This window comes from Macrosteles quadrilineatus, unplaced genomic scaffold (genome assembly GCF_028750875.1).
Source record: "Macrosteles quadrilineatus isolate MER2022 unplaced genomic scaffold, UCM_ALF_1.0 Scaffold_1__1_contigs__length_201487025, whole genome shotgun sequence".
NCBI lineage: Eukaryota > Metazoa > Arthropoda > Insecta > Hemiptera > Cicadellidae > Macrosteles > Macrosteles quadrilineatus.
Genome location: NW_026542594.1, coordinates 11966828 through 11981211, shown reverse-complemented (window position 1 = coordinate 11981211; position 14384 = coordinate 11966828). Strand labels below are relative to the sequence as shown.

Sequence of the window (14384 nt, the reverse complement as noted above, 5' to 3'; positions counted from 1 at the left end):
TTGTGATTTTTTTCATGAACCTAACCGTTTCAAAGATAATAATGGTTAAAGTTTTGAAATTTCTGCATGAGAAAGAGTTTTGATAAAGGCCTAAGCAAGCATGCCAGCTGTTTTGTTTGAAAACCATTAAAAATTTCACAACTTAAACCATTATTATCTTTGAAACGGTTAGGTTTATGAAAAAAATCACAAGAATAAAATCGTCTTAAAATTACTTTTTCTACCAGAATACATCATAAAATACATCATAAAAGTCACAACCACAAGCTACAGGCAGGTGAAAGATCTATGAACTTCACATCTACACATCTGCACATCTACAGGCAAATATCCTTCTAACAGTATGCGTGTAGATTTTCCATGCAATGCACACGAGCTGAGAAAAAAGGTTTTCAAGAAAGATGCTTGCCTATTAATACATGGCATGTATATTTTAACGGAGGTGTTTTTAGCCTCTGGGAACCTCAAAACCTAAAAGTAAATCGGTTCAGGGTCTAGGTCTTACCATGAGACGGTAATAGTTTATTCCATATACATGGGAAATTCGCTAAAATATAAATTCCTAGAATAAAAAATATTTGCCTGGGCACATGCTTGTTTTAGAGTATAAGATATATGATTAATGCCTTAAAATTGTAGTTATTATGGTTGGATAAAATTTTGTTCAACTTTATACTAATTATTGAGGACGCAGTTGTGTTCAGTTCTTGTATCAGAGCACCAACAGTATTGTCAATTTCAAATACCAAAGGTGCACACACTATGTAGTATGTAATGAGACGTTAGTGCCAAAATAATTATCTGAAAGCATGGTAGCATTCCAAGGACCACCTGTTTACTTTAGCATGGTGTTTAACAGTCACGGAAGTCAGTGAAAATCACTGATTTTTCTATGGGAGTGCCAAAATTAATTCAGTCTAACCTTGATATAACAATTTTTTTTAATCCCCTAGAACACTCCATAAGACCCAATGTATATTTTAATAAAAGGTTAAATTACCTGTGTCCGCCAGTCGATCCTTATGTGCTGTGTCCTATTACAGGATATGCATTTCGGCAGAATAAATTGCCATCATCAGTCCTAATATAAGATCTTGATCTTCCCCATTGTCTTGAAGTTTTGAAACACGTACACGAACTTTACACTTATATGCATTACGAATAAAACAAACAAATACACGGTAGGCCTACTTTTATTTTAGTTCCTACGGACATGTAGACGCGCGTCGGTCGTGTGTCGAGTCTCGACTGGGGTCAGACGTTACTTGCAGAGTTGACCTTTCTCCTGTCTCTGTCCTTTGTAGCTACAGGTGGCGTTTCATTCAATTTAACAATAATTCGAATAATATGTTGGATTGTAGTGTACTTTTATCGTTCAGGAGGTTGTGGGGGCTGGTTTTAGATTCGCTATAAATTTCATATTGCTCTAGTGATGACATTACTCGACTTTTTCTACAAATGTGTAAAGGTTTTAAATTTTCATTCAGGCTGGAATAACTGTGATTGCTGCTAATTAAGTGCTCGGCAAAATTGGATTGCTGTGTTAAACTATTTTTGGGAAGGTGTTCTTTAAACCTCTTGATAAATGGTCTGCCAGTCTGTCCAATATAAAATTTATTACAGTCACTGCATGTTATTTTGTACACTCCGGATTTGTCACTCAGGTTTTTAACACTTTGTTGGGCCCTAGGTTTAAGGAGATTTTGGACTTTATTAGATGTTCTAAACCCTACAGTTTTTCCGTTTTTTTTTTCAATTCATTTTTTAGAGTGTGGGTGATTTTTTCTCCGTATTCAACTGAGACAAATTCTGTTTTTAATTTAGGCTTTGGATCTGCGGTCTCTTTACTAATTTTCTTTCTATGTTTGCTGATTAATGTGTCGATGATGTTAGGATTAAATCCGTTATTGTCAGCTATATATTTGATGACATTTCTCTCATTCTCGAAGTTTACGGCACTAAGTGGTACTGAGAGCAATCTATGCACAAAACTATTATAAGCTGCCAATTTATGTGCTAGAGGGTGGTGGGAGGTTTCATGGATGGTTGTGTCTGTTGTTGTGGGCTTCCTGAATATGTTGAATGAAATATTTTCTTCGTTTTTTATTAAAGATAAATCTAAAAAATTAAGTTTGTTGTCAGCTTCTAATTCAGTTGTGAAACTTAGTTTGGGATGGAAGCTGTTCATGTAGTTGCTGAAAAGTTGAAATTGCCTGCTATTGCCATCATACAAGGTCACAATGTCATCCACATATCTGAAGTATATTTTAACTCTACATAACGAACAAAGCATATCAACAACCTTGATTTAACGAATTTCATTGTCAGAACCTCTACATAGCGAATTTAACCTCTACTTACTTAACGAATTGTCTGCGTCTTTCCCTCGATATAATGAACTCCTCCCACATTATTGTTTTAAAAAATCACATTTTCTTGATAATATAAAATGGTAAGATGACGTCAATGCTTGCGCAACATTCGTCTGCACAGTTTTCACATCTCCACATCTTTTTGCTGTGCGCGTCACAACTGATTTCATTCACCGAGGACTGATGGCCGAGATCTTGTTTCTGAACCTCGACTTAGCGAAATTCCTGCAAACCTAACCTCAATATAACAAACCTCGTTTTAACAAAATCCTTGATATAACAAATATTCAGTTTGGTCCCTTCAGATCCGTTATACCTAGGTTGGACTGTATCTTAAAGCATGGTAGCATTCCAAGGATCACCTGATTAATTTAGCATGGTGTTTACCAGTCACGGTAGTCAGTGAAAATCACTGATTTTACTATGGGATCATGGAAGTCACTGAAAAGTAGCGGTTTTCATTTTACGTTCCCTAAAGTCACGTCAAAAATCAGGCCTAACTAAAATAAAGTTCCCTAGATTTGTCTTTTGTTTTGCACCTTGCTGCAGGCAATGATTAAATTGGTAATGCAGAATCATATAGCGAACATATTGTGGGAGCAGGCAACCAGCTCAAATTGTTACTGCACAAATTATTGTGTGCCGAACTATCTCATGATCATGTCACTGAAAAGTTTATATAGTCTTATTGGTATCAAATATTGTGCGTTCTAAGGTCGTTAGGCTAATTCTAACCTTGATATAAGAAGGCATTTGCCTTTAATATAATTTTATCTGCTTGGCTTTACTCTGAAATGTTGTTTTTGTTATAGCTGTACTGGTAAAACGTGGACATCACTGAAGTCTACAGCCTCATTCACAGAATTCACTGATCAGATGCCTAAATATAACTCTGTCGGTACTGTAGCAGTAGATTTAAAGTCTGAATTTGCTGCTCTTGGCTTAAACTCTCTTTATCCGTCTGCTGAACATTATGATGATTCTAGTTTAGAAGATTCATTAAGTGCTACACATGACCATAGTGACATTTCTAATATAAATGGAGAAAAGAGTCTATCTTGTTATTCTTATACTAACAAAGTTGAAAATGAAACTGAGTTATTAGATGGCACACAACATTTTGTGGAGTCAGTCATGTGTGATTCCATTGTTCCAAAAATGGATGGAGTACAACTTGCTGAATCAAACAAAATAGGTTATAATGAAAATTCAATTTTGGAGGAAAATGTAGATATCATTGAGAAGGACAAAGAAGAAAGTAATTATGGAGATTCAAATAACCTTTTGGAACTTGGCAATCATGGTTATGTTATAGGGACGAATTCTACTTTAACTGATGAATCTCAGAATTTGTCTACTTCTGTTTCCTTTAACCTGAGTAAAATTAATGACAATCAATCTTCTGAGAAAATTGAACAAATCAAAGGAATAGATATGACACAAGGAATAGAATGTCAGTCATTTTGTCACGAGTCAGTTGTAAACATTGTGTATCTTGAAAGTCACAATGATATGTCTCTTTCACACAGCTCTTATACAGAAAAAACTCACAAGTTTGAACGATATGTTGATGAAATTTTTACAGGACAGATGCTCAATTCTGATATAGAAGGAACTAACCAAGACCAAGAAATTAAATTTGACGTGGAAAGAAATTACCAAGTCCAAAAAATAGACTCAGGTGTAGAAGGAACTAAACAAGTCCAAGAAAACGAATCTGGTGTAGAAGAAACCAACCAAGTCCAAGAAATCGACTCTAATGTAGAAGGAGCAAACAAAGTCAACGAAATCACCTCAGATCTAGAAGGAAACCAAGTCCAAGAAATCGACTCTGGTGTAGAAGGAACCAACCAAGTGCAAGACATCGACCCAGCTTTAGAAGGAACGAACCAAAACCAAGAAATTGACTCTGGTGTAGAAGGGAATAAACTAGTCCAAGAAATCCACTCTGGTTTAAAAGGAAACAAAGTCCAAGAAATCAACTCTGGTTTAGAAGGAACCAAAGTCCAAGAAATGGACTCTGGTTTTGATGGAACTATCCAAGTCAAAGAAATTGACTCAGATGTTGAAGGAACTAACCAAGTCCAAGAAATCCACTCTGGTGTAGAAGGAACCAACCAAGACCAAGAAATTCAATTTGACGTGGAAGAAACTAACCAAGTTCAACAAATTAACTCAGGTGTAGAAGGGAACCAAGTCCAAGACATCGACTCTGATGTAGAAGGAACCAACCAATTCCAAGAAATTGACTCTGGTGTAGAAGGAACAAACCAAGTCAAAGAAATCGCTTCAGATCTAGAAGGAACTAACCAAGTCCAAGAAATCGACCCGGCTGTAGAAGGAACCAACCAAGTCCAAAAAATCAACTGTGATCTAGAAGGAACGAACCAAAACCAAGAAATCGGCTCTGGTGTAAAAGGGACTAAACAAGTACAAGCAATTCAATCTGATGTGGAAGGATCTAACCAAATCCAAATAATCGTCTATGGTTTAGAAGAAACCAGCCAAGTCCAAGAAATTGACTCTGGTGTAGAAGGAACAAACCAAGTCAATGAAATCGCCTCTGATGTAGAAGGAACCAACCAAGTGCAAGACAACGACTCAGATGTAGAAGGAACTTACCAAGTCCAAGAAATTGAATCTGATGTAGAAGAAACCAATCAAGTCCAAGAAATTGACTCTAGTGTAGAAGGAACCAATCAAGTCCGAGAAATTGACTCTGGTGTAGAAGGAACCAACCAAGTGCAAGACAACGACTCAGATGTAGAAGGAACTTACCAAGTCGAAGAAATCGAATCTGGTGTAGAAGAAACCAATCAAGTCCAAGAAATCGACTCTGGTGTAGAAGAAACTAACCAAGTCCAAAAAATCGACTGTGATCTAGAAGGAACGAACCAAAACCAAGAAATCAGCTCTGATGTAGAAGGGACTAAACAAGTACAAGAAATTCAATCTGATGTGGAAGGAACTAACCAAATCCAAAAAATCGACTATAGTTTAGAAGAAAACCAAGTCCAAAAAATCTACTCTGATCTAGAAGGAACCGGCCAAGTCCAAGAAATTGACTCTGGTGTAGAGGGAACAAACCAAGTCAATGAAATCGCCTCCGATGTAGAAGGAACCAACCAAGTCAAAGAAATCGCCTCAGATCTAAAAGGAACTAACCAAGTCAAAGAAATCGCCTCAGATCTAAAAGGAACTAACCAAGTCCAAGAAATTGACTTAGATGTTGAAGGAACTAACCGAATTCAAGAAATCGACTCTGGTGTAAAAGAAACCAACCAAGTCCAAGACATCGACTCAGACGTAGAAGGAACTTATGAAGTCCAAGAAATCCAATCTGGTGTAGAAGAAATTTATCAAGTCCAAGAAATCGACTGTGATCTAGAAGGAATGAACCAAAACCAAGAAATCAACGCTGGTGTAGAAGGGACTAAACAAGTCCAAGAAATTCAATCTGAAGTGGAAGGAACTAACCAAATCCAAAAAATCGACTATGGTTTAGAAGAAAACCAAGTCCAAAAAATCTACTCTGATCTAGAAGGAACCGGCCAAGTCCAAGAAATTGACTCTGGTGTAGAGGGAACAAACCAAATCAATGAAATTGCCTTTAATGTCGAAGGAACCAACCAAGTCCAAGAAATTGACTCTGGTGTAGAAGAAACAAAACAAGTCAAAGAAATCGCCTCATATCTAAAAGGAACTAACCAAGTCCAAGAAATTGACTTAGATGTTGAAGGAACTAACCGAATCCAAGAAATCGACTCTGGTGTAAAAGAAACCAACCAAGTCCAAGACATCGACTCAGATGTAGAAGGAACTTACCAAGTCCAAGAAATCCAATCTGGTGTAGAAGAAATTAATCGAGTCCAAGAAATCGACTCTGGTGTAGAAGGAACTAACCAAGTCAAAAAAATCGCCTCAGATATAGAAGGAAGTAATGAAATCCAAGAAATCAACTCTGTAGAAGAAACCAACAAAGTCCAAGACATTGACTCAGATTTAGAAGGAACCAACCAAGACCAAGACATCGACTCTGTTGTAGAAGGAACCAACCAAGTCCAAAAAATCAACTCCAGTGTAGAAGGAACCAATCAAGTCCAAGAAATTTACTCTTGTGTAGAAGGAACTAACCAAGTCAAAGAAATCGCCTCAGATGTAGAAGGAAGTAATCAAGTCCAAGAAATCGACTCTGTAGAAGAATCCAACCAAGTCCAAGACATTGAATCAGATTCAAAAGAAACTAATCAAGTTCAAGAAATTAAATCTGGTGTTAAAGAAACCAACCAAGTCCAAGAAATCGACCCTGGTCTAGAAGGATCTAAACAAGACTCAGAAATTGAATTTGATTTGGTAGGAACTAAACAAGTCCAACAAATTGACTTTGATGTAGGAAATAACCAAGACCAAGAAGTTGGTCATGGAGATAGTGTGAACTGTTCTCAAGTGGAAACATTAATCCCTAAGGACTTTAAAGAGGGCAGATCTTTGAGCGAACAGGATTGTAGCAATCTTTCAAATGGCAATCACGTGAAAATACCTGACACCCTTCCAGAAATCAACATTAATATCAACTGTTCAATTAGTGAAGAAGCAACTGAAGAAATTGCTGCTTTTGATTCTGAAACATCAAATCACTCATACCAGACACTTGACATGTCATTAACAACTTCATATGCACTATCAAACAACGTACTCACAGGTGAATCAAGAGAAGGAAGCGAGGAATCATCTTTAAATCAGTTATCAGAAACGTTGACTGATTTGTTAGATAATATTGACATCAAGGAAACTAATAATTTTACAGCAGTTAGTGATCAGAAAACACATGAGGCTATTTATTTTCCTTCATTTGTAACTAATGCCAACAATTATTCTTTAACTGAGAATGGTTTACAAAGTTTCATGGAAATTACTATGGCTAACACAAATGATGCCAGGATTGATCAAAGCTTTAGCGGCATGAAAAAACAAGCAGAATGTAAGTTTGACAAACAGCACCAAAATAAAAGTTATTCAAACGAAAGTGAAAGTCAACTTTCTGAAGAGAGTCATAGGGTAAAAATAATATCACCAAGTGTTGATTATTCATCCAAATTTCAGTATGATTCAGAACAAATGGACAGAATAAATCATGTAATGATGCAACAATCCATGAGTAACTATGTTACTAATCTTTCTCTAGAATTAATAATACCAGATTCTTGCGGGGTTTCTAATGTAAACATTGATGATGTTGACTCACAAAAGCAGTGTGAACTACAAACTGAGAATGTTTTGTTAATGGAATGGCCAGTTCAATATCACAATGATATAAAACTTTTGAAACAAAAAAACCTTTCCCTTATTGAAACGTGCAATGAAAAAGATATTTATATAAATAAGCTTAAAGTCCATAATGAAAAACTTCAACAAGATCTTTTAAGACAGACTGTCCAGACTAAAGATTTGAAAGAAGAAAGTTGTTATTTGGAAAGCGTATTTGACAAATCGATGAAGGATTGTGATCTGATAGTTGAACTTAAAAAAGAAAATGAAAAGCTTGCAAAAGAATTAGATGGTTTAAAAAGTATAAAAAGTGAATTTGTCAAGTTTAAATCTGAACACAATGAACTGATTGGTAGATCAGTAAAAGAAAGAATAGCGAATGAAAATGAGATAGCAAGTCTACAGAACAAGATCCAAAAATTAGAATATGAATTGTTGAATATAGACCACATTGTCACTGATCTTAAAACCAAAAACCAGGAACTATCAACTTTAATGGGAAATATACACATTAAAGAGCGACAGATTCAAGAGCTAACAAATGACAACTTACTACTCAAGGAAGAGCTATCTGTTCTGAGCAGCAGTTTAGAAACATTTGATGAGTTAAAACAGGAAAATGATTACTTAAACCATATTTTGAAATTAGAGCAAGAGAAGAACAACGAGATAGAAAAACTACAAATCCTGTTGGAAGAACAGAGGAATGAAATTTGTGAACAAAATACTATGTTGTCTAATGTCAGTGTGGATTTAAGTATGAAAGAACGACAAATTCAAGAGCTCCTTAAAAATAAAGCTTATCATGAGGAAACTATATTCTCTTTGAACAAGCTTTTAGAAAAACTGCAACATGTAGAAGAGGAAAATCATAAATTGAAATCTGATATCCAGGAAACCAAGGATAATAGGGAGGAGGTACTAGTGCGAAATAAGTCACTTGAGGAGCTCATTTCTTTGCACGTTGAAAATATATCAAAACTGAGTCATGAGATAAATGAAAAAGACTGCCAAATTAAGGTTTTCACAAACATCAATTCAGATTTAAAAAGCACTATTGATTCCCTTGAACATCGATTAGACAATCTCAAAGACAATGAAATTGAAATTGAACAACTTAATTTAAAAATAACTGCAAGGGATGAAAGGTTGAAAGAAATTATGAATGTTAAGACTTCATTGGAAGTTAAAATTCAAGACCTTACAGCACAAAATGATCTTTTGTGGAATGAGTTAAAAGTAACCTCTTCTAAAGAACAAAGTCTACATACACTAAAGGAAGAGAAACTCCAACTAGAAGAAAAGCTTGCTCGAATGAAAAGAGAAATACAAGATATTGAAACCCTAAAATCAGACAATGAACATCTTGTTGACGAGCTGACTGAAAAGATTCGCTGCTTAACAGCTGATAAGAAAAAACTCAAAAGTTCTTTAATAAAAGCGAATGATAAACTAAATGAAGGAGACGCAGAAATAAGAAAACTTGATGAAGAAAATGCATTGTTACAAAACAATGTGGAAGAAATAACAAAGCATCTTGAAGAACTGAATGAAGAATTGAACCTTGAAAGGGTTAGTGTGGTGGAAAGCCTTAGTGGTATGAGCGAGTACCTCAACAGTGTTTTTCTAGAAAATATCTATCTTTCTGAGGAAATTGTGGTTGCTGAATCTGAAGGAAAGAAACTCTCAGAGGAACTTAAAACCATGAAGGAAGTGGTTTTAGAAGAGAAGGTGTTATTTGACAGTGTACACTTAGAAAAGGAAAGTCTGGCAGTTGCTGTAGTTAACCTGAAAGAAACTATAACCTTACTCACAACTAAATTGAATGATTACAAAGATCAGTTCAATGAATTGGTACCTTTGAAAGATGAAAAAGTTAAATTAAAAATAAAGATAAGTGAACTTAGTGAATCACTTGATGTATACGAAGAAGAGAAAACAAGTATGCTAGAAAACATGAGTAGCCTTAGCGAAGCTGTAAGTAGTTTATTGACAGATAGACAATTGCTGTCAGAGCAAGAAAAACATTGCTCAGAAATGGCTGATCGTTTAGAACTCTTAACTGCTGAAAAATACAGTGTAGAGCAGAAAAATTTAGAACTTCTTCAGTCAATGTCAATTTTAAAAGAGCAACTTGATAATGTTAAAAACAACGAAAGAACTATTGATGAGTTGTGTGATCTTTCTAGAAGCCTAGAGGAGCATCTATGTAGTATGAATGAAGAATTATTTAGTGAACTATCCAAAAATCAATTTCAAAGTACAACTATCAGTGAACTTGAGAGCAAACTTTGTCAAAATAATGATCAGCTTTTATTTGTCCAAAGTAAAATATCTCTTATAACAGAAGAACTTAATTCATCAAGGGAAAGAAATAACTACTTTCAAGAATTGATTACGGACCTAGAAGACCATATATCGAGTCTAAATGAAGAGTTACTGAGTGAAATGGTTAAAAATGATTTCTTGTCCATGGAAAGTGACAATCTAGAACATCAACATAGGCAATTAATAGAAGAAAAGATGTCATTAGAAAAAATTGTTTCTCATGCAACAGAGAGTCTCAAAAATAGATTATTAAACACGGATTTTGAAAGCAAGATGCAGCTGTCTTCTTTGCATGGATGTATAGATGCAATTTTACTGCAAATTAGTGGTTTAGAATGTGAAATCATAAAGTTAAACCAAAACGTTGACGATTTGCAGGGAACACTTCAAAACAGTGAACGAAATGTTTCTGGTCTGTTGGAAGCTGAACAAAAGTTAAAACTTGAAATTAGCTCACTAATGGGACAAAAATTGGAACTGGAAAACAAACTCACTACAGCTTTGGATAATGAACTATATATAACTAAATTGGAAAATAAGGTTGAAAGTCTTTCAAATATTGCTGAAACTCATAAGATTTGTGAAAACACCAAAGCATCGTTGCAACATGAAAATTTAAAACTTGAAATGGAAGTACAGACCTTAAATGAAACTATTGAAGCAATAAGCAATGAACATAATCAGTTAGATATAAAACTCAAAGACAGTTTACAATTAAAAGATATTATGTCAAAAGAAATTCACTCTTTAACTGGTGAAATTTGGGAATCGTCAATGGAACCACTTATTGATGTTTACCAAAAATTGATGAAAGAATTCCTAAACAAGGAAAAAGAAGTCATTTTTGCTCTTCAAAATGATTTTGAAAATAAATTTGCATGTTTACAAAATGATCTCGTTGAGAGAGAAGATTTGATATCCAAGTTGGAAAATGAAGTGCAAGAACGCAAGATTGAACTGAACAACCAGGACACTTATATATCAAGTTTGGATAGTGAGCTCTCTGCATTAAAAAGTGAAATGAGTTGCTTTGTACATGAACTTGAAGAAACAAAAGCAACTGCTGAGAAGGAAAAAGAGTCATTGATTGACGAGATGAACCGTACAAAGCATGATAAGACCCAGCTTGAAGAAAAGATATTAGTTCTCACTGATGAAATTGGTTGTAAAAATGATGAAATTTTACAACTGAAAGGTGAATTGGAAAGTGTACGATTTGAAGCTGCTAACCTGTTGAGACGATCAAAAGATGATTGTGGAATTTCAAAACAACAAAAAGATATGTTGGATGAACTAACTGTGTCATTAAATGATAAACACAATCACATTTTGCAACTTAATTTACAACTTGATGAAAAAACAAAAGAAGTCAGCCAGTTAACAGAAAATCTAAAGGAGAAAGACACTGTGATTTCTCAGTACCTTGAAAAAATAGGAGAAATGACGCCTTTAGTAGACAGCCTTACCTCAATTGAGAATGATTTTGATGTTCTCATAACCAATATTTCACAAGATGGAGATCTGAATTTTATTATTGGTCGTTTGGAAAATAGTCAATTTTTCAGTGGCAAAATAAAATTGATCAGTTCTAAGTTTGTCAACTTGTTGACAGAATTGAAGACTTGTAATGAAACTCTTAATCATGAGCTGTCCAAGCAAATCGAAATCAGTAAATCCTTTGAAACTCAAATCAACGATATGAATGAAGAACTTAAATCATGTAAAATTTTGTATGATGAAGATTCACTTCAGTTTAAAGAAGAAATTGCTTCAAAAAATGCCACCATATCACATTTGACTGAAACTATTGAACAGTTAAAGAATAATGATGGATCAAATATTAAATGTACAGAAATGGAAGATATGACGTATCAAATCAGTAAACTCAAAGAAGAAAATGTAAAGCTTCAAAGTGAGGCTACAAAAGTTACGTATCTCACAGAAGTAAACAGAAAACAATCTTGGGAAATTGAAGAACTAAGCAGTTGTATCATATTTGAGAAAAAAAATAATGCTGAACTGAAGGCACAATATGATTTTGCCAATAATCAAGTTGCTGATTTATCAAAGAAGAACTTCCAGTTGGAAGATAAAATTGATGCCCTCGAAAGAAGGTTGGAAAACCATTATGTCATTAGTTCTTTAAAGATCAGCTTTCCTTTTGGGATTAACACTGTGGATAAGCAGGTGCAATATTTAAATAAGAAACTAGCTGAACATGATATATTAAATGCCAAACATAATCTGCTTAATGACGATTTCTGTTCCTTGAAACATGAATATGAAAAGTCAAAGGAATATATAAAAAAGCAAGAAGATAAAATATCCAAAATAATGAAAAGAGAACTGGAACTGAAAAAACAGTTGGTCTCAACCGCTCAAGCTGTTTTGGACATTCAGAATTTCAAAGAGGTGAAATCAGAGTTACAAAGCTTGTTCCCTGGTCAAAATCTGTCAATGAGTGAGATTTTATTAAAAATCAAAACATTAGTTGAAGGTAGTAAGAAAGTTTTGGTTTCTGACAATCCAGAAATTGAGGACTTAAAGCAAAGAATTGAGGAGCTTTCTCAAGAAAATAAAGATTTAGATACAGAATGTGAAATGATGAACAAACACATAGAAGAACAGAAAGAGCTGTTAGCTTCTGTCTTCCAAAGAGAAGAAGAATTGAAGAAGCAAAATACAGAGTTAGAGCTTAAGCTTGCCAACCAAATACAAACCAATAATGTCCCGAGTTTGATCGGTTATGATCTCAAAGAATTATTTGAAATATTCCCAGAGAATCCAGTTTCATTGAAAGATTCTGTCAATCTTCTCAAATCAATTATATCAGAGAACCAATCATTGAAGGAAAAGATTGCCGAGTCACAAGAAGAATATGCTAGTCTTGATAAAGAATGTGAAGATATGTTTAAAGCTTATAAAGAAAAAGAAAAGGATTTAGCGGACGTATTAAAGAGAGAAGCTGTTTCTGTGTCTGATCTGAAGAATAGGCAGAGAGAGCTTGAAATTGAACTAAAATCTGTGTCAGAGGAGCTACAAATTACCAGATCAAAACTTATTTCTCAGGAGAACCTAATGTCCTCTCATGGTAAGTTATTTAATACTATTCTTTTACAATATTTTTTGATTATTGCTAAGTACCTGGGGATCGAGCTTTGCTTGGGGAAAATCATTAGTTTATTTTGAAAGCAGTCTTAGTATTGCAGATACATTAATCCATTCCTGAACTTCAATTTGCTCGCCTTTACTACTTCCTTCACCACTCCCTACGACGTAGACCTGTTTCCCTCTCTTCCCATAGCATTTTAGGATTGCAGATACATTAATGTAATTGCCACAGACAGTTCCCATACTCTGTACTGCTAGCCTTACTACTTTCTTCACCATTTCCTACGTCAAGGGCCTGTTTCCTTCCCTTCTCATAGCATTTCATTTAAGTATTAAAGATACATTAATCTAATTGCCACAAACGGTTCCCCCCCTCTGCGACGCCAGCCTTTACTACTTCATTCACCACTTCCTACGTCGTGGGCCTGTTTCCTTCCCTTCACATAGCATTTTAGGATTGAAGATACATTAATCTAACTGCCAAAGACGTTTCCCACACTCTGTGATGCTAAACTTTACTACTTCCTATGCCACTTCCTACGTCGTGGACCTGTTTTCATCTCTTTCCATAGCATTTTAGTATTTTAGATATATTAATCTAATTGCCAGAAAACATTCCCCACACTCCGCACTGCTAGTCTTTACTACTTCTTTCACCATTTCCTATGTCGTGGACATGTTTCCATCCTTCTAATAGCATTTCAGTATTGCAGATACATTAATCTAATCGTCATAAATAGTTCCCACACTCCAGACTGCTCGCCTTTACTACTTCTTTCACCACTTCCTACGTCACGGATCTGTTTTCCTCCTTTCCGATGGCATTTTAAGATTGCAGATACCATAATCTAATCGTCATAAGCAGTTCCCACACTCCGGACTGCTTGCCTTTACTACTTCCTTCACCACTTCCTACGGCGCGACCCTGTTTTCCTCCCTTCTCATAGCATTTTAGGATTGCAGATACTTTAATCTAATCGTCATAAATAGTTCCCACACTCCGGACTACTCGCCTTTACTACTTATTTCACCACTTCCTACGGCACGGACCTGTTTCCCTCCCTTCCCATAGCATTTTAGAATTGCAGATACCTTAATCTAATCGTCATTAACAGATCCCACACTCCAGACAGCTCGCCTTTTCTACTTCTTTCACCCCTTACTACATCGCGGACCAGTTTCCTTCCCTTCCCATAGCATTTTAGGATTGCAGATACCTTAATGTAGGCCTAATCGTCATAAACAGATCCCACACTCTGCACTGCTAGCCTCTACTACAATGTACGGTAGACCCCCTCTTAACCG

The 14384-nt window shown here is 35.3% G+C and overlaps 1 protein-coding gene across 1 annotated transcript in view; it reads left to right on the top strand.

The window, feature by feature from the left end:
- The window catches only part of LOC129004083 (protein PFC0760c-like), a 55934-nt gene that overhangs the window by 34327 nt on the left and 7223 nt on the right, over window positions 1–14384 (top strand). The window contains exon 4 of the mRNA XM_054432477.1: window positions 3185–13059. Coding sequence (XP_054288452.1) covers window positions 3185–13059 — 9875 coding nt within the window. The remainder of the gene's footprint in view (window positions 1–3184; window positions 13060–14384) is intronic.